The sequence below is a fragment of the Phascolarctos cinereus genome, unplaced genomic scaffold (genome assembly GCF_003287225.1).
Source record: "Phascolarctos cinereus isolate Bilbo 61053 unplaced genomic scaffold, phaCin_HiC Scaffold_726;HRSCAF=1367, whole genome shotgun sequence".
Taxonomy (NCBI): Eukaryota; Metazoa; Chordata; class Mammalia; order Diprotodontia; family Phascolarctidae; genus Phascolarctos; species Phascolarctos cinereus.
The window spans coordinates 312,571,263-312,591,863 of record NW_027556098.1 but is presented as its reverse complement, the minus strand read 5'-3'; the positions used below and the strand labels follow the sequence as shown (position 1 = coordinate 312,591,863).

The following is a 20,601-nucleotide window of genomic DNA, read 5'->3' as shown; positions in this document are numbered from 1 at the left end:
TGCAATTTTCAGTTCTTTGCCACCACAAAGAGATCTGCTCTAAACATTTTAGAACATGTAAGTTCTTTTCCTATACAGCTTCTTGGAGCCACAGGTGAGAGTTGGGGGAATCTTGATTCTGGATATCAGAGGTGGACAAGCAGCTATCAAAAGGGCTAGCTGGGTAGGGAACCTGTAGCGCTAAGGCCATACCTACACTTCTAGGTCCTTAAGTGCAGCTTTTTGACTGAATCCAAATTTTACAGGACAAATCCTTTTAGGATTCACTTATATTCATTCATATTTAGGATTCAGTCAAAAGGCTGCACTTAAGGACCTAGAAGCTAACATGTGGCCTTAAGGCCTCAGGTTTCTCACCATTGGGCTAGGCAGTCCTCACACCAAAGTTTTTTTGTCTTCCCTGGACACATCCTATTATTCCCCCCCCCCCGCCCGCCACCCTCCTCCCACCCCTACTCCCCTCTCCCCCACCAAGAGGGAAAGGGGACACAAAAGAAGGCACTGCTCTCCAGTCATGCTGCTCTACCTATCCCTTCCTGTATCAAGAACGGATAGAAGATTCTGGTGACTTATGCGAAAGTTGGACCTCTCCAGGAGGGGCAAGTGGGTCCCTCCTGCTTCTCCGTCCTCTTCCTTGAGCTGGACACTGTGGAATAATATCTTCTGTCAACAAAACAAATCAATTGTATTATAAGGGTTAGCAATATTTTGATAAAGTAAATGTAATACATTTGCAAATGAAGAAATAAGAAATAAAAACCACTAGAATGTGGACCTGGTCTCAGGAACCAGGGATAGCCAATCCTTGGATGTCTTAGTCTGCTCCCTTACTCCCTTGGCCTTTACCCAGCTAACCTGACCTCATACCCTGTCCCTTCCCCAGGCCTACCCACCCACAGGCTGACTCAAGGAATTAAGTAATTTTGATTTGAATAAAACATTAATTAATGATTTAGGGGTGGATTGGACTTTGCCTCATCTGAGTCTCATTTATCTGCTTATTGAAGCAGCCTGGTCCTAGATGCCAGCTCCTCTTCCCAGCATCCTGGCAACTCTACTCCCTGTCACTGCCTCCAGCTCCTCTATCCTAAGTGAGGCAGCCTCCTCCCCATGCTCCTGCCCCTCCTTCGTTCTCAAAGAGGACCATGACATCAAGGAGATGATGACATGACTTGCAATTGTCTTTGATTTGAGTGAGGGAGGGTTGTCACCAGCCTCACTTTCTCCTCCAGAGCCATCTGGATCCAGTGGCCAGATATTCATCAGGAAGACTAGAGATGGCTCAGGTCCTGCCCCTTGTAAATTGAGCCCTGAGACTGAGGCCGGATAGCTGGGGCTTCCTACAAGAGTTGTATCCTGGACCAGGCTGCTTCAATAAGCAGATAAATCAGACTCAGATGAGGCAGAGTCCAATCCACCACTAGAAAACATTGATTATTTTTTTATTCAAGTAAAAATTACTAAATTCCTTGAGTCAGCCTGTGGGTGGGCAGGCCTGGGAAAAGGACAGGGTATGAGGCCAGGTTAGCTGGGTAAGGACCGAGTAAGGGAAAACAGGCTAAGACATCCGAGGTCTGATTGGGCTTGGTTGCTGTGACCAGGTCCACATTCAAGTTTTGAAGGGAAGAGCTCTGGGAATGAGATAGATCAAGTCAGAGTTTTTGAAGGTGAAATAGACCATCCCTAAAGTTGGTAGATCAAGTCTTCCTGCCTCTTCTGGTACCTGACACTTTAGGGTCATAGATGTGAAGGAGGCACTTCTCTGGGAAAAGAAGGAAGTATATGAGATCAAAAGGTGAAAGAGGAACCCCCAATTCCTTTGGGTATGGGAAGGAAGCCTATTGTCCCTGCCTATTCTTCTAGGGCTACAGCTAGGGAGGCATGGGAGTCTCAGCTGTGAATCACATGAAAAGGATCTGCTGGGAGATTGGAACCTCGTGACTGGGAAGGGGAGTTAGTCTGGAATACCAGAGGCTATAGTAAGGGAAGAGAGTGGGGAGGAGAAAGGAGAAGGTGAGATCCTGTTACTCTTTTTATCCTAACAATGAGATACTTAGTGAGATTATTCTAGGTTCCTTCTCTCTACTTCTAAGTTCTCAGGCCCATTTCTTGCCCCTGTTATTCCACTGAATCTTGGGAAGTCAGGAAACCTCACCTCCCCTAACAATACAGATTTGAACTAAATTATTTTCTTGATGATAAAACATTTTAAAAGAAAGTATAACTGATTTTCTAAAGGATAAAGGAATGGACTTGGCATTTCGTTGGTCTAGGAAATTCTGGAGAAGAACTTTCATTAACATTGCTGGTCTGTGCCTCCTCTGCTACCTCTCCCCTTAGAGAGCAAGGAGAGATAGATGACTAACCCAGGGTCACACATTCAAGATGTGTGAAAATAAAAATGGAAAAGAATGCACAAGAATCAAATTAGGGAGAAGATAAAAATAAATGATATAAAATAATAAAATATTAAGGAAATGAATTTAAAATAGAAATAAGAAAAAACAAGAATGTGTTTTCTAAACAAATTTGAATTGAAAAGACCCAATTCAACTGGTTTAATAAAAACCTTCCTGGCAGAGGGCAGAGTAGAATGCCTGACAATTGAAGGGGCATAGCCTCAGGCAACAGGTGACAAATGAGGGAGACTTGGAGTCTCTACATGGAATTGAAGTAGATGTCCTACTGCATTCAGGATCTGACTTTTGGGGAAGCCCCAACTATCTCCCCACCCTCAATCTCAGGGCCTTAGTTTACCGGGGCAGAAGCATGGGAAGGAGGCTGCCTCACTTAGGCAGAGGAGCTGGAGGCAGTGACATGGAGTAGCATTGCCAGGATGCTGGGGAGAGGAGCTGGCATTTAGTGTCAGACTGCTTCAATAAGCAGATAAATGAGACTCAGATAAGGCAAAGTCCAATCCACCCCTAGAAATCATTGATTAATGTTTTATTCAAATCAAAATTACTTAATTCCTTGAGTCAGCCTGTGGGTGGGTAGGCCTGGGGAAGGGACAGGGTATGAGGTCAGGTTAGCTGGGTAAAGGCCAAGGGAGTAAGGAAGAGCAGACTAGGACATTCAAGAATAGACTGGGACTGGTACCTGAGACCAGATCCACATTCAAGGACTGAAGGGAACAGCTCTAATAGTAGGCTGCCTGGCCAAGGGCAGCCCCAGCAATCTCCATCCCTCCACCTAGACCTAGAAAGTAACCCAGAAACTGGTTCTTGGATGGGGGTTTGTGGAGGATTAGGCTGAGGTGAGAACATGGCTAAGAGGTTTCTACCCAAGAGTCCATCTTCCTAATTCCCAGTGGATAATACTTCTTGATCCAACCCAGTATCACAGAGATCACTCAGGAGTTTCTCTGTCATCCCAGCAAACCCCAGGTCCCTCAGGCCAGATCATAGGTTCAGAGCCAAGGGAGGGGCCCTACTCCAGCAAATCAGGGATCCTCAGATCCCTCTTACAGCAATAATCAAAGGGTCTGGTGGGTAATGGAAGGATTAAAGGCCTAAGGACAGGGCTTTCTCTTACCTCTGGCTCTCTGGAGTTGTATTTGGTGGAAGATATAAATCACAAAGAGGGAACCAATGAAGACCGCCGGTAAAACAAAAATAATCTTTTTATGAAGTGTCTCCTCAGATGTGGGGATACTCTCTGAAAGTAAGTCCCCAAACTCCATTACTTTGGGAATCAGAAAGGGAAACCCTGCTCCCTCATCCCTGTGACCCAGTTTATGGTGGGAGTATTGAGGGCATCGGGATTCAGGAAATCCTGGGCAAGTATGGTGACTTTGTGCCCTGATGATGCCTTCTTCCTCCCTTCCACCAGCCTTTAAACATCCCCCAAAAAACAAGCTTCCCCAGGACTTCAGAGAAGAGAAAAATTAGAAGACAGCTTGGAGAGAATCTAGCCTAGATGCCTCAGTTTACAGAGAGGAAAATGGGAGAGAGAGGCGTTTCATCCTTCATCTTGTAAGTCACAGAGACAGGCCTGAAGCCTGGGTCGTCTGACTCCCAATTCAGGCCTCTTCCCACAACCTCACAGCTGTGTCCTTATAGATTCAGAGATTTTCAGGGTATGATTGGACCTTAGGTCACATCTAGTCAACCCCATCATTAGACAGAGAAGAGAGCAGAGAGAGGAAGAGACTTGTCCAAGGGGTTACATGGAGGTCATGACAGAGACAGGACCAGGCCCCAGGTCTCCTGATTCTGGAGGATGCTACTCTCTTCTGGGTTTGGTTCTTACATCCCCATTGAGAAGCTCTCTCTGGCTCTCAGCTGAGCAGCCTGGACTCCAGCAGCCCTGGGGTCAGCCCTCCACTAAATTGTCACAATTGTCCATTGTGCTCTCTGGACCTTGGTTTGACCATCTATAAAAGGAGGGGATTGAGGGTGGCAATATGATATAGAAGAGAAACAGCCCCTGCCTTGGAAAATCAGAAGATCTGGTTGCAAATTGTGACTTGTCATTTGGTGGCTAATTGAACTTGACAGGTCATTAGGCTTTCTCTTTCTCTATAAATAGAGGAGGGGCCCTGGATAACCTCTGAGGTCCCTTCCAGAGATGACATTCTGCAATGACAAAATTGTGTATGTCAGCATCTTTCACCTCTTTTAGTAACCTTCCAGTCCCCCAACCTCCCAGGAGCCTTCACTGTCCTCATCAGTAACATGGACAGTAGAGTAGAGGGTGGGGCCAGGACATTGGAGAGTTATGGGGGAGCCAGATTGTGGAGGACTCTAAGACAATAGGGAGCCATGGAAGTTTCTTGGACAGCTGAAGTGACATGACCGCAGTTGTGTTTTAGGGAGATGAATCTGGCAGTGAGTGCAAGAGAGATTGGTGAAAGGAGGAAATGGAGACCCTCCCTTGAAACAAAAGTGGAAGCTGGATTAGGAGTCAGGAGAACTAGGGTCACATCCCATCTCTGGCACTTGTCAAGGACTTCATCACTAAATTAGTCCCCTTTTGCTTTGGATCTTATTTTCCCAAATGTGAGATGTAAGTTAAATGAAGAATAAGGTCTCTTTCAGTTGCAACTCTAGATTCTAACTGTTCTGCTTAGAGGAGGGCAGCTTTTCAGGAACTAATTAACTGCTCAGCTGTAGTGGAGGCCATAGGGACATGGCAAAGGCTAGGGCCAAACCTGGTCCCCAGTCTAGAAATGTACCCTCCCTGCCTCAGGGCTCTTTCTATAATGCTTCAGAGGAGGGATTTTCTATTAAGGTCCCTACTGAGAGTCTTCTATGGGTCTGCCCAGACTTGTCCTAGGCCCTTGGGGTAGGAAAGGAGCAGGAGAGAAAAGTCAAAACAATGTAGGCCCTGCCCCTGAGGAGCTCACAGTCTAGGTGGGGAAATGAGCTTAACTCCTGTAAAAACGTTTTGTCAATGTAGGGTATGCTTGTGGGGTACAGAGAAATAAGCCCTCCAACTGCTTACAGACCCCATTTCTGACTTCTACCAGATGAACCAGTGTCCCTGGAAAGGGGCCTGATGTCTTCCTTTTCACCCTACAGGCTGAATTGGGAGCAAGAGCTAGAAGTGAAAAGGAGGTCTATTTACCCTTGCTGCCCAGGTGAGCTGCCCCAGGTGGGAAGGGCTGCCTCAGTAGGAGCCAAGGCCTCTGAAGGTTTTCAGCCAGGGGCTGGATGACCATGTGCCCCCAATATTTAGACATTTCAGGGGTTTCCTTTTAGTCACTGGTGGGACTAGGTGGTCTCTGAGCTCCCTTCCAGCTCTGAGGTTCTGTGAGGAAGCTGAGTCCTGGTGAGACAGTGTAGTGTGAGCCTGAGTATGAGGCCTCTCCCTTCCCTGCCTTCATCCTCAGAACTCCTCTGCATCCTCACTCACTCTCTTCTCTTCCTCTGTCCACAAAAGGAGAGGCTTCCCTGCTCATTAAGGCTGATTCCTCTCCTGATGCCACTGATCCTGTACCCTTTCCTCCTTCCTTCTCCTAGGACCCTGCTCTATAATCATCCCCTCTCTTATCTTCAGTGTGTCTCCTTTTCCAGTGGCTCCTTCCCATTGGCCTAAAAATATGGTCATCTTCCCAGTCCTAAGGCTTTCTTTTCTTTTTTTTCATGGTGCCAATTTTAAATAGATTTTAAATTTTAAATTTTAAATAGAATTGCATTTCTACTTGTGTACAGTACTGATAAAGTGCAATGTTGTTCACTTCTCTTCCTCTGCACAAATTTAAGTGTTCAGAATGCCCAGACTTAGTAAATGTTACTTTTAAACTGCTCCTGCTTTGGATACAAATTTGAGTCCTTCAAGTTTTGGAAAGCTGTGTGGAATGCTCTTTCTTCTGGTGTGTTTAGTTAACCTTTTCAATGGTGGGTCCAGAAACAGCACCTCCAGGGAACCCACCAGGCATGTCTCTTGGCAGGCACCTGCACTCTGATATAGCTTAGTGATGATGAGATTGCAGACCTTCTCCAATTCTTTCTGCTGATGCTCAGATTCTTCCTTCTCAGCAGTCTGGTTCTCATCCAGCCAGTTGATTATCTCATTACATTTGTCAAGGATCTTCTGTTTGTCTTCATCACCAATTTTGACTTGCAGTTTTTCATCCTCTACAGTGGCCTTCATGTTGAAAGCATAAGATTCAAGAGAATTCTTGGGAGACACCTAGTCTCTCTGCTTGTCATCCTCAGCCCTGTATGTCTCAGCCTCCTGGGCAATATACTCAATGTCTTCTTCGCTCAGACGACCTTTCTCATTGGTGACGGTGACCTTGTTCTCCTTGCCTGTGCTCTTATGCACAGCAGGAACATTGAGGATGCCATTTGCATCAATGTCCAATGTTACTTCAATCTGAGGAACACCCCTGGGTGCTGGAGGGATTCCTGGGAGCCCAGACTTGCCAAGCAGATTGTTGTTCTTTGACATTGCTCTCTCTCCTTCATAAACCTGAATAAGCACACCAGGCTGGTTGTCTGAATAGGTGGTAAAGTCTGTGTCTGCTTGGTGGGGATGGTGGTATTATGTTGGATCAGAACTGTCATAACTCCACCAGCAGTTTCAATTCCAAGGGAAATAGGAGTGACCTTCAATAACACCAAGTCCTACACATTCTCAAATTTATCTCCAAACAAAATGGCAGCCTGGATGGCCACACCATAGGCAGCAGACTCATCAGGATTGATACTCTTGTTGAGCTCCTTGCCATTGAAGAAGTCTTGCAGAAGCTTCTGGATTTGGGGATGTGAGTGGAGCCCCCCAAGAGGACTATGTCATGAATCTGTGATTTATCTAGCCTGGCATCTCTTAAGGCCTTTTCCAGGGTGCAGTGTGCCATGGAAGAGATGAGTATTCAGCTCTTCGAAATGGGCTCAGGTGATTGATGTATAGAAGTCAATGCTTTCATAGAGGGAGTCAATCTTAATACTGGCCTGAGTCCTGGAAGAGAGGGTATGCTTTGCACATTCACAAGCAGTGTGCAGACAGTGAACAGCCCTCTTGTTCTCACTGATGTCCTTTATGTGTTTTCACTTGAACTTGGCAGTGGAATGGTTGACCATATAGTTGTCAAAGTCCTTCCCAGTGGGTGTCCCCAGCTGTGGACTTGAACTCAAAGATGCCATCTTCAAAGGTAAGAATGGAGACATTGAAAGTGCCACCTCCAAGGTCAAAGATCAACACATTTCTCTTGGCTGTAACCTTTTTCTCCAAGCCATAAGCAATAGCAGCAGTAGTTGGCTCATTGAGACTAGTGATGGTTCCAGCATTTTTGGTGGCCCGATGTTGGGAATTGTTGGCATAGGCTGGTACCATGACCACAACATTTGTGACAGTCTTGCTTCAGCAATTTCTTTCATCTTGGTCAAAACCATAGAAGACACTTCTGGATATAAACTTCTGGTCTCCCCTTTGTACTCCACTTAGACCTTAGGCCTGCCTGCATCATTCACCACCAAGAAAGGCCAATGCTTCATATCTGACTGTACAAGTACATCATCAAATCTGCAACCAATCAGGTGTTTAGCTTCAAAAACTGTGTTGGGGGGGGTTCATTGCAATGTGATTGTTTGCAGCATCACTGATTAAATGTTCTGCATTGGGGAAGTTGACGTAGCTTGTGGTGGTCCTGTGTCCTTGGTCATTAGCAATGATCTCCACTTTCCCATGTTGGAAGACTCCCACACAGTGATAAGTGGTGCCAAGATCAATGCCAACAGTGGGTCCCTTTGACATGATTGCTGGGGACTTGTGGTCACAGCTGACTGCTGTGGAGGAAGAAGGGCTGCTGCTGCACTGAGTAGACCAGTCCTAAGGCTTTTTCATGATATCTTTACCCCTCTCCAGTAACTATCTTTCACTGCTAGAACTGGGGGGAAATTAGTCTAATCCCCAAAGTCTCCAGGGCCTCATACCACACTTTCTCTTCCATGCCCTTCAATCTGACTTTCTCCCTGACACCATTCTGCTGAAATCTTCTCTCTAAAGACAACAGTGGTCTCCCCAAAAGTGGATGTCCTGGAGTTCCTTGGAGTCCTCATTGTCCTTGACCTTTCTGATTGTTATTGGCCAATCTCTTCTGGGACATTTATTGTTCTATCTTCCCCTGGCTGCAGAGACAAGACCCTCTCCTGGTCCTCCTCTTACTTCTCTGATGACTCCTTCCCCATCTCCTCTGTTGGCTCTTTGTCCTCATCTCACCCAGTTAAGGGGATGTTGGCTGAGACTGTCTTTCATCCTCTTTTCTCTCAATACTTGTAATCTTGACAATTTTATTCTCTAAATGTATTTAACTAACAACTCAAACCACGCTACTTTCAGAACTAAATCTCTAGCCCTGACTTCTCTTCTGTGTCAAGGCCTTCCTCTCCACCTACCCTCAGAGCATCGCCTTCTAGATGCCTTTTCAGCATCCCAAACTCTCCATGTCACACACTGAGTTTATATTAGTCCTTCTTCAATCAGTCCTTCTTTCTGATTCATGATTTTAAAATCAGAGGCACCATGATACATCCATTCCACTACATTTGAGGAATCTTTGATGCCCTGTGTCCTTCAACTTGAATATCAAAGGCTCTGCTAATTCTTCTTCATCCTGCCTGTAGGGCCGCTTTCCCAACCTTCCCTTCCTCTCCATTCTCCCTGACACAAGGATTCCTTTCCCCCTGCCTGGAGTCTTCCATTAGCTTCCATACATGATTCGCTACCTCCACTGCCCCCCTGCACCCTCCATCAGCTACCAGGCTCCTCTGCCCTGCACATAGCCCTGCTCAGGCCATTCCTGCCCTCCAAAGTCTCCAGGGGATCTTTATTGTGGAACTTACCCTATTTCCCTTGACTCACCTCCTCACTTTGGTGCCATCTGGCCATAGCCCCCCCTCATCCCACCTTCTTCCATGCGCTCTGTGCTTCAGTCAGACTGGATCACACATTGTACTCTCAAGATGACCTGGTCTTCTGGCTTTCATGCCTTTGCTGACACAGTTCCCTGTGCTGGGAACTTCCTCCTTCCTCTTTCTCTTCTTGTTGAGTTCTCACTAAGCTGTTAAAGTCCAATTCAAATGCCCCCCACCTCTAAGAAGCCTTGCCTGATTCCTGCAACACTAACACCACCTGATCAGGCTCCACACATTATTTCATTTTGCTCCTTTCTCATGCCCTTATCTTGAATTAGTGTGTATTATACTTAGGTCTTATTATCTTAGTTCTTTTCTTTCTTCCTTCCTTCCTCCTTCTTTCTTTCTTTCTTTCTTTCTTTCTTTCTTTCTTTCTTTCTTTCTTTCTTTCTTTCTTTCTTTCTTTCTTTCTTTCTTTCTTTCTTTCTTTCTTTCTCTCTTTCTCTCTTTCTCTCTTTCTCTCTTTCTCTCTTTCTCTCTTTCTCTCTTTCTTTTTCTCTTTCTTTCTTTCTTTCTTTCTTTCTTTCTTTCTTTCTTTCTTTCTTTCTTTCTCTCTTTCTCTCTCTCTTTCTCTCTTTCTCTCTTTCTCTCTTTCTTTCTCTCTTTCTCTCTTTCTTTCTTGGCAATAGGGGTTAAGTGGCCTTGCCCGGAGTTACACAGATAGTAAGTGTCAAGTGTTTGGTCTAAGGCTGGATTTGAACTCAGGTCCTTCTAACTTCAGAGCTGGTGCTCTATCCACTGCACCACCTAGCTGCTCCTCAGTTATTTTCTAAATGAGCAACAGGGTCTGCACACAGTGGGTGCTTGATAAATGTTTTTGGAATTGAACTAAATTATGGCCTATATGATCTACCACTTTATTATACAGCTGGGTCCTGATTAGCTTGCAGAATGAATCCCTCAAAGTGGTCACATTATTTGATTCCCCACTGCATATTCCCATTGGGTTACAATCAATGACTGTATTTCATATAATTTCAAGCCATGTGAATTGGAATACATTCAGTTCACTCTAAGTGGGACCTAGCTGTATACATCAATACCTTAGGTATTGCAACCTTGTGAGTGTGCATCCGGCTAGAATAAATTCTCTTTTGGAATTAAGTTGGTTGGCATAGAGACCTTAAGTCATTTGCCTATGGTCACACAACTAATAATAGTCAAAGGAAGCATCTGGATCTGGGTCTGCTTGACTCCAAATCCAGGATCTTAGCCCCTGAGCAATACTGCTTTTCACTCTCCTCTAGACTGTTTTGGGGGGGTGTTAATCATCATGTCTCCATGGCTAGACTAGAAACTCTTCAGGGGATGAGACCAGATTTTCTTCCCTTCTTTCCTTCACAGCCTCAGCTAGCACAGAGCTGGGCATACAGAAGGAATCTAGTAAATATTTATTACTAGGCCAATGTGGGTGGAAGCTCCATAGATGACAGTCAAGAAGCCCTCAGACATATAGTACCCTGGGCAATGTATGGTTCAGGGTCCCAGATGAGGTGTGGCATATTGTAATTAGAGAAAATAATTATCTGAATTTTGGAGGCCTGGCATATTGGGAAAGCCTCCATAATTGGTCAGTGAGAAACTCCAGAAGGATCAAAGGGAGGGGAGAGAATGTAAGCCATGAGTCAAGGTTCATGTCTCAAAGTAAGCTGGTCCCTTCCTCAAGCACATGATTTCACACAGGCTGTATCCAAGCCATGTGTAGAGGAAAAGAAAATGGCCAAATTTGGAGTAAGAAGAGCTGAGTTTGATCTTCAGGCTGACCCTTTCTAAGTTATATCATTTTGGTCAAAGCATCTCTTTTCTCTGTGCCCCATTTCCCTCATTTTACAAATGAGGGGGTTTTGACTCAATGTTCTTTCAGAAAGAAGTCAGAAACCAAATGAGACTTACCTGCTACCTGTAGTTCAAAATGGGCATCACTGGAATAGTTATGTGACCAGAAATGGCAAATGTACTGACCAGCGTCAGAGACCTGGACCTGATGGATACTTAAGATCAACTTCCCCTCTGCCATGTCATTTTTCAGCATTTCAGTCCTTCCCTGGAACTCAGGGTCCTGCGTTTCCTCCACTTCATCCTCATTACAGTAGCCATGCACAAGAGTCTGGTCTCGGAAGCATTTCACAATCATTTTCCTAGCATCCATCTTAGGGGAGAGGTGACAGGAGAGCATGGCATCCTCCCCCTGCTTGGCTTGAATGACCTGAGCAGGGCCAATCACAGTGAAGTGTCCTGTGGGGAGTTCTAGGGGTAGAGCAGAAGAAAATCAGAGGACAATATGGGTCAAGGAGGGAGGGCAGGTATGTTTGGGAGTGGGAGGCAGGAGGTCTCAGGACTTTAATGCTCTGACTTCTGTTCCTGGACCACTTGCTGGTCTTCTGTGGACCCACTTCTGGACCCACTTTTAAAATTGTGATTCATTTGTAGACTGCCTTGTGTAGTCATGGAGGTAGGTCGGCTGTTTGGGGGCTGGAAGATTGGAGGCAGGGGCAGGAAGTCTCCTGCTACCATCAGTGGTCTTAAGGGAAATATCAGCCTCTGCTCCACCCTTGCCCATAGATAACTTACAAGTGTAGAGGGATCCCAGGCTTCTGGGCTGGTGTTAACCTGGCCCTTCTACTATGGCTGTGCAGCTGAGTATTTTAGAAGTGGGGAGAGCCAGGTGAGAGCTCTGTAGTGAACTCAGGTAGGAATAGGGGAGTCTGGTCATCTGGATAGATGGAAAGGCCTGTCTGGCTTCCTCTTCTAGATCTCAGCTGGTCAGCATGGGGATGGATCTGACCAACTCATTTTTTTTTAATGCAGAAAGCCAATTTATTCCATCATAAGCACTTACACAGTTAGTCATGGACAGAAACAGGCTGCTGGTTAGACAAGTTACCCAAAAGACCTAGTATACAACAAGTGCTCAAGTACTAATCTCATTTCTGTTTGTTGAAAAACAATTTAAAAGAAACAAAAAAGGAAGAGAAGAAACCATCCAGAATGAATTTTAAAGCACATCGGCTCCCAATTGCTATGTTTTCAGATTACTGGGCTGGCTATCAGGTGTGCATCTGTCAGGAAAAAACATATACCTTCTTTGTGACCTGGTGATCCCAAGTTTAAAAAAAAATTCCACAAGAAAGAAGGAAATTATATGAAAACATAACTCTAGAAAGATTCTAGGGAGCAAAACTATATGAGAAGGTGAACAAAGATCTTTTGCATGTACAGCATTTCACATGGTTATTTGTTCCCCACTAGATGGGAAGTGAAGGACAGAGTAAAAAGTCATTAGAAACAAAACAAATTAAATGAAATAGAAACATTTTAATACTTGAAAGACACTTAAGATGAACCAGCAGAAGCCAGTTTATGTTGAAATTTCAAGGTGGTATAAAAAAAGCTTCCAGGCTATAGTCAGATCATTCATTTTCACTACAATTCCTTTTAGGGATGGATTTAAGCTCTCATAGAGTCTGCTACTTTATATCATCCATCCATCAGGGACCAGCTTTGATTGTGATGCACCAATAAAATAGACCAAGTTCTCCTGTAAAAATTCTTGTAGAAGAATGACTGATGCTAGAAATTCTGGACCTGAGGATGTTATTGTTTGAACAAGTCCAGAGATTAAACTGAGGTAAATGGAGGCTTCAATTTTGGTAATTTCCAACTTTTGTGTGGATTTCAGTCATCCTTTCAAAGCTCAGATTTTAGCCGCGTTTCCTTTTGCTGATATGATGCAAGTTATGGTTTAAAATCCAGCCAGCCAGTTTGGATGGAATCACTGAATGCCTTCTGTTCACTGGCTAATGCTTTGGAGCCATGGGAAAGCTGGCTCTCATTTCTTCATACCTAAACCATTTGTTTATAATAACCTCCATATTTGGAGAGAAGGGAAGAACTTTGGTGAGTAGCAACCAATCCACTCAAACAGTTTTCCTTGTGCTTTATGCCTGATTTCTTCTCATGCAACCCCCCCATATAAAAATTGAAATCTATTAAAATCTTCAGAAATCTTACCAACTTTAAAACTACTTTAGTAATGGATTCCAGTTCAAACACCAGTTTGTAAGGGGGAAGGGGGGAAATTCTCAAAGAAAAAGACAATAGACATTGGGCTAGGTTCCCTCCAAACCTTTATTTTAAAATCCAAATTTGTTTCCATATTCCCCCAAGAGCTTTTGAATTTTCATTTTTTCTAGTAAGTCCATAATTATTACATATTTTAAAATATGTATTTCCCTTTATGGAGCTGAACCTTCAGAAATGGGGAACTTGCAACAGCCTCTTTAACTTATCTTCATGGACTTAGCAAAGATTTAGACCTGAAGATGATGGTTTCAAAGAAGGTTGACGAGATTTAACATTTTTTTTTCTTAATTTAGGTAATTGGGGTTAAGTGACTTGCCCAGGGTCACACAGCTAGTAAGTGTCAAGTATTTGGTCTGAAGCTGAATGTGAACTCTGGTCCTCCTGGCTTCAGGGTCGGTGCTCTATCCACTGTGCCATCTAGCTGCCCCAAGATTTAACATTGAATCAGAGGGGCCAATTGGAAGATTTATAGAACTAATTTGAGCAGTCCAGTGACAACAGGTCAGAACATTTTAGACACTCCACACCCTCATCAGTGCATGGAATTTGGGTATTAGTCCAGACCTGGTACCTTTAGAGGAGGGAGAATAGTTATTGTCTCAGTTTTCTGAGTCCAGGCCAGAGAGCAGGTCCCCCAACCAATCAGTGGGAAACCCAGGCCTGAATGATCTCCCAGTGGGGACAGCTCCATGTTGTTCAGAAAGCTCAGAGGGACCTGGGCTTCCATCAAAGAGGGGCATCCAGCTTTCTTTGTCTTTGTTCCTCCATTTCCTTGAAAGGGTGGGTTGGCAAATGCCCTGAACGGCTAATGGTAAACATGCAGGAATATCTTGTCATCATTTTAAATTGTTCCTTGCTCAGTGAATCTGCAAAACTTCAGGGATGATTGATTTTCATCTGAAGTTGTGGAATTGTATGTGATGCTGCACCATTGGCTGCTCTGAGATTCCTTCCTATAGGGTCCTGGGGAAGCAGATGAAAGGAAGTCCCTCATAGCTGCCCAGAGACCAGAGAGGATTGTTCTGAACTGGGGACAAGAACTGGGTTAAAAATGCACCTCTGCCTATTGGATAAAGACGAAATATTCAAAATGGATGAGAGAGAAGAAGGGAGCTTTCCTTGGTGCCTTCCTAGCTGACCTAACATGGAGGAATCCATGTGGAATATGCCAGGGTGCTGAGTGTGGGAGAAGCTATTCTGTGTTTCCTTACCATTTGGGTAAGACTAGCTTCTTTCTATTGGCTGCATAGCTGGAACAGATTGTGACTTACAAACTATCAGACTCAGATTCATTCTCTCTCTCTCTCCCTCTCTCTCTCCCTCTCTCTCTCTCTCTCTCTCTCTTCTCTCTCTCTCTCTCTCTCTCTCTCTCTCCCTCCTCTCTCTCTCTCCCTCCTCTCCTCTCTCCCTCTCTCTCTCTCTCTCTCTCTCTCTCTCTCTCTCTCTCTCTCTCTCTCTCTCTCTCTCTCTCTCTCTCCATCTATTTTCTTCTAGCTGTGTCCAGAAGAGGTGAAAGTCCTATTCATTCACAGCACAGGTACCATGAACTGAGCTGTGTAAGGAAAGACTCTTTCCCTCCCCAGTCTAGGCCCTGTGTCCTTCCACAAACAGGTTTAGAATGTGGGTAGGAGCTATTTATTTGCCTTTTTCACTTCTAGGCACAGGTTGGGGATCCTTCACCCCACCCAGACCCAAGCCATGGAGACCTTGGAGGGAAGAATCAAGCCCAATGTTGCTGCCAGCCCAGAAGGGAGCCCTGAGAAGAGAGCATGCCTGGGACTTCAGTCCAACGGGGGCTTTGGAATTGAAATTTGGTGAGACTCTACTATGTAGGAACTGGACTAAGCTATAAACATGGATTCCTTTCACCCCACAACTCTCCAGAGACTGATGTGGCCTGTGTGGGGAGGAAAATGTCCTTAGATGTTAAGAAAGTATCATTTGTACAGTTGTTTTCATGACACTGTACAATTAAATATTACTGAATAAAAACTAATCTGATTATCAAGTGGTTACATGGAATAAGGGCACAGAAGAGACTAAAATTGGGGGAACATCACTGAGGGGGCTTGAACCAATGACAGAGAGGCTGGATGCCCCAAACCCCATTAAAGGTACCAGAGGACTCTGAGGGGCTGAAAGATAACAGACCCAGACTTCAGTCACTGTGACAGAAATATTAACCCAGAAGGTAGTTGTGAGACTCCAGTGAGACAATGTATGGAACGTACCTTAGATACTCTAAGGATCTAGGCCAATGTCAATGTCTGAAGGTCCCTTCCAGCTCTAGAGAGAATCCATGACCCAGGTAGGACCTACCTGATACGTGAAGGTCAAAGCTGGTTTCATTGTAAATGGTGCCTGTCTGGAAATAACATGTGTACTGGCCAGTGTCAGAAAGCTTGACCTGATGGACGATCACGGTCACCTTCCCCTCAGCCATATCCTCTCTCAGCATCTTTGTCCTCCCTTGGAATGCAGGGGCCTGGACTTCCTCCATCTCCTGGCCCATGCGGTACAAGTGCACAACCAGTGGGCCTCTGACCCACTTCACAGTCATGCCCCGAGCATCCATCTTAGGGGAGAGGTGACAGGAGAGCTGGACATCTTCCCCCACCCAGGCCCGGATGGGCTGGACCAGAGGGCCAGATACTGTGAATGTGCCTGTGTGCAGAACCAGGGACAAAGAGCAGAGAATCAGAGAACACTGGGGTGGAGGAGTTAATGTGGCCTTCAGAGCAGGGGTCAGGGCGGCCCAGGACCAGGAAGCTCTCAATGTGTTCCTGCTCAGGGGCTGCTCTGCTTTTACCCTCTCTTTGGTGAAATCACTTTCCACTCTATGACACATCTGTGAGATGGAGACAAGACATTCTCCCCGTTCACTACCTTGTATATTCAGGGAGGCAGGGCAGCTGATTGGGGGCTGAAAGCTTGGGGTGGAGGCAGGAAGCAACAGCTGCTGTCAATGGCCCCATGGAGGCACCAGCCTCTGCCCCACCCCTGAGGCTGCCCATAGATAACAAAGACCAGGCTTCTGGGCTGATGTTGGACTTGTCCTCATTCTGTGGCTGTGCAGATGAGTGTTTTAGAAGGAGGCTGGGCCAGAGAGCTGTGGGAGACCTCTGTGGGACAGAGCAGTGCAGGTCAGTGGGGGAGGAGGAGCGTGATTATGGGAATGTGGGGAGCTTCCAGGGTGTCAATGCAGTGATGGCATGCTGGGTTACTGGGCCTGGAAGGAAAGCATTTGAGTTCAAATATTAGCTCTACTAGTGACTAGCTGTGTGACTTTGGACAAATCACTAGATCTTTCTGGGCCTCTGTTTCTTCAGTAAAATAAGAAGATTGAACTCAATGATCTCTGGGGCCTTTTCCGGTTCTAAAACTATGTTTCTTTGTTTTCCCTTTGGTTGTATGTGTCACTGGGGAGAATCTCCATGAAGCTGTTGGGTACAGAGTCCACAAAAAAGCTGAGTTTTTTTTTCTTTGTCAGAAGAGGAGAAACAGCTGTGCCCTCTATGACACATTCTAACTTTCCTATTTTCTTGGGTGGGTCTGGATCAGAAGAGATGGGACCATTGTATCTGTGGATGACATTTGTTCTGACAACCTCACTCACACACAGATCAAGAGGGAGGGTCTTAGAGTGGACACCAGCACCCTCAGAAGTCTGCCCATCAGAGGGAGGCAGCAGTGGGGAATGGTCAGTGCTGGGATTAAAAGGCAGAGCTCCTGGGATGCACATTGCATCAGACACTCATGTCTTTAACAATGCTGGTCCTGGGCCTCCTGGAACCCTGGCCGAGTTTTCTAGCTGAAACCTCCATCCAGGTCCCATCTTCCTAAGTGCCCTCTATGTGGTATCTCCATGAAAAGCTCTGGGTCCTGGCCTGGCTTGGCCTGAGGTTTTGCTCCACACCTTTCAGTCTTGCTCTTCCTTCCCCAGCAGTGGCTTTCCTTCAGGCCCAGGGCCCTAATCACCAGCACCTGTTGGTCCCCTTGGTGGGGGAGGGAGGGACACTTTGGAAAGTGCTTTGTTGAGCCCCTGAAGGAAACCTGCCCAGACAGTAGAGTCTTTCAAACCTTACTTAATGCCTCTTCTTCCCTCTGCATAGGACAGAAGTCAGCAAAGTATTGTAAGGCAAAGAAAATCAGAGTTATGGGAATCCTCCACTGGATGTCAGAAGATTTAGATTCATGTCCTGCTTCTGTCATGTCATGTTGGGCAAATCCCACCCGGACCCAACCTTACTTGCCTTGCTTATAAAATAAGGGGTGGTATTTTGTCCTGCCTAGAGTTATTTTAAATGAGGCATCTCTTACTATCTCGCATGGTTTTGTTTGTGATCTATAGGAATGCTGATGATTTGTGTGGATTTATTTTATATCCTGCCACTTTGCTAAAATTAATTGTTTCAATTAACTTTTTGAGTCTTTGGGATTTTCCAAGTATATCATCGTATCATCTACAAAAAGAGATAATTTTATTACCTCATTCCCTATTCTGATTTCTTCTATTTCTTTTTATTTTATTGCTATTGCTAGGATTTCTAATATAATATTGAATAATGGTGCTAGGGGGCATCCTTGTTTCACACTTGAGCTTTCTCGGAAGGCTTCTAGCTTATCTGCATTGAAAAAATACTTGCTAATGGTTTTAGACAAATGCTTTTTATCAATTTAAGGAAAAATCTATTTATACCTCTACTTCCAAGTATTTTTTAAATAGAAATGAGTGTTGTACTTTATGAAAAATCTTTTCTGCATTTATTGATATAATAATATGATTTTTAATCTTTTATTATTGATAAAATCAATTGTGTTAATAGTTTTCCTTATTATATACCCTCCCTGCATTACTGGCATAAATCCCAATTGGTCATAATGTAGTCTTTGTAATATATTGTAATATTTTAGCTATCATTTTTAAAAAATATTTTTCATTAATAACATTGGTCCATAATTTTCTTTCTCTGCATTTACTCTTCCTAGTTTAGGTATCATTATCATATTTTTTTCATTAAAGGAGTTTGGTGGGATCCCTTCTTTGCCTACTATTCCAAATAATTTATTTAATATTGGAATTAGTTTCTCTTTCAATGTTTGCTAGAATTCACCTTTTAATCTGTCTGGTCTTGGTGCTTTCTTCTTAGAAAGCTCATTTATGGCCTGTTCAATTTTTTTTTTCTAAAACAGGCCTATTTAGAGACTCTATTTCCTCTTCTGCTAATTAGGTATCATATTTTTAAAAATATTCTTCTATTTCACTTACATTGTTAAATTTATTGGCACATAATTGTGCAAAATAACTCCTTATAATTGTTTTAATTTTATGTGTTAGTGGTGTATTCAACCTTTTCATTTTTAGTAATAGTGATTTAGTTTTCTCTCTTTTTTTATAAAAATTAAATTAATCAATGATTTATCTATTTTACTGTGTTTTTTCCATAAAACTGATTCCTAGTTTTATTTATTAATTCAATGGGTTTTTACACTCAATTTTATTAATCTAACTTTTAATTTTTAGGATTTTCAATTTAGTGTTTAATTGGGGATTTTTACTTTGATCTTTTTCTAGTTTTTTTTAATGGCATGTCCAATTCGTTAATCTGCTTTTTCTCCATTTTAGTGATGTAAGCATTTAGAAATACACATTCTCCTCCTATCACTACTTTTGCTTTTTTGTATATGTTGTCACATTTTTGTCATTCTCTGTAATAAAATTATTAATTGTTTCTATGATTTGTTCTTTGATTCACTCATTATTTAAGATTGGGTTGTTTAACCTCCAATTAGTTTTTAATTATGTTTCTGTGGTATCTTATAAAAGATAATTTTTATTGCAGTGTGATCTGAAAGGTATACTTTTAATCCTTCTGCTTTTTTACTTTTAACTATAAAATTTTTATGCCCTAATATATGGTCAGTCTTTGTAAAGGTCCCATGAACTGCTGAGAAAAAAAGGTGTATTCCTTTCTATTTCCATTCTCTCCAGATATCACATCTAGCTTTCCTAAAATTCTATTCACTTCCTTGACTTTTTTTTTAGGTTAGATTTATCTAGTTCTGAGAAAGGAATATTTAAGTCCCACACTATTAATAATATTACTATCTATCTCTACCTGTAATTCATTTAACTTTTTGTTTAAAACTTTAGATGCTATAGTATTTGGTGCACATAGGTTCAATATTGATATTGCTTCATTGTTTGTCATACCTTTCATCAAAATGTAGTTATCCTATTTATCACTTTTAATTAAATCTATTTTAGTCATAAATTAGTCTGAGATTATGATTGCTACTGTTGCCTTTTATGCATCAGCTAAAGCATAATAAATTCTGCCCAACCCTTCATTTTAATTTTGTGTGTATCTCTCATGCTTAAATGTGTTTCTTGTAAACAACTTACTATCACATTTTTATTTTTAATCCATTCTGCTGTTTCCTTTCTTTTTTTTTCAGTGAGGCAGTTGGGGTTAAGTGACTTGCCCAGAGTCACACAGCTAGGAAGTATTATGTGTCTGAGGCCAGATTTGAACTCAGGTCCTCCTGACTCCAGGGCTGGTGCTCTATCCACTACACCACCTAGCTGCCCCTGCTGTTTCCTTTTTATGGGGGAGTTCACCCCATTCATATTTAAAGTTATAATTACTATTACTAGATAAAATACTGAAGAGTATACCTGCCAAAACAAACCCTAGAACTATGTAAACATAATTATAAAAAAACTTTTTATACAAATAAAATCAGATTTAAAGAATTGGGGAAATATTAATTATTCATAGGTAGATATGGCCAATATAATAAAACGACAATTTTACTTAAACTAATTTACATATTCAATGCCATCCCAATTAAATTATCAAAAAATTATTTTACTAAATTAAAAAAAATAATAAAATTCATTTAAAAGAACAAAAAGTCAAGAATATCAAAGAAACTGGTGAAAAACAAATGTAAAGGAAGGAGGTTTAGCAGTACCTGATCTTAAACTGTATTATAAAGCAGTAATAATCAAAAGTATCTGGTACTGCCTAGGTATATCAATAGAACAGAGCAGACATACAATTCATAGCAACAAATAGGTATAGTAGCTTTGCATTTGACAAGTGTAAAGACAAGATTTTGAGATAAGAATTCATTATTTGGAAAAAATTGT

The 20,601-nt window shown here is 43.1% G+C and overlaps 1 protein-coding gene across 1 annotated transcript in view; it reads right to left on the bottom strand.

Moving 5' to 3' along the window:
• Positions 1–482: 482 nt before the first annotated feature.
• LOC110210619 (butyrophilin-like protein 2) overlaps positions 483–20,601 on the bottom strand; it is an 81,316-nt gene continuing 61,197 nt past the window's right edge. Inside the window, exons 5-8 of the mRNA XM_078156888.1 lie at positions 15,765–16,109; positions 11,256–11,609; positions 3,535–3,657; positions 483–663 (exon numbers count right to left, since the gene is read on the bottom strand). Of these exons, the coding sequence (XP_078013014.1) occupies positions 542–663; positions 3,535–3,657; positions 11,256–11,609; positions 15,765–16,109 (944 nt within the window). The 3' untranslated portion in view covers positions 483–541. The remainder of the gene's footprint in view (positions 664–3,534; positions 3,658–11,255; positions 11,610–15,764; positions 16,110–20,601) is intronic.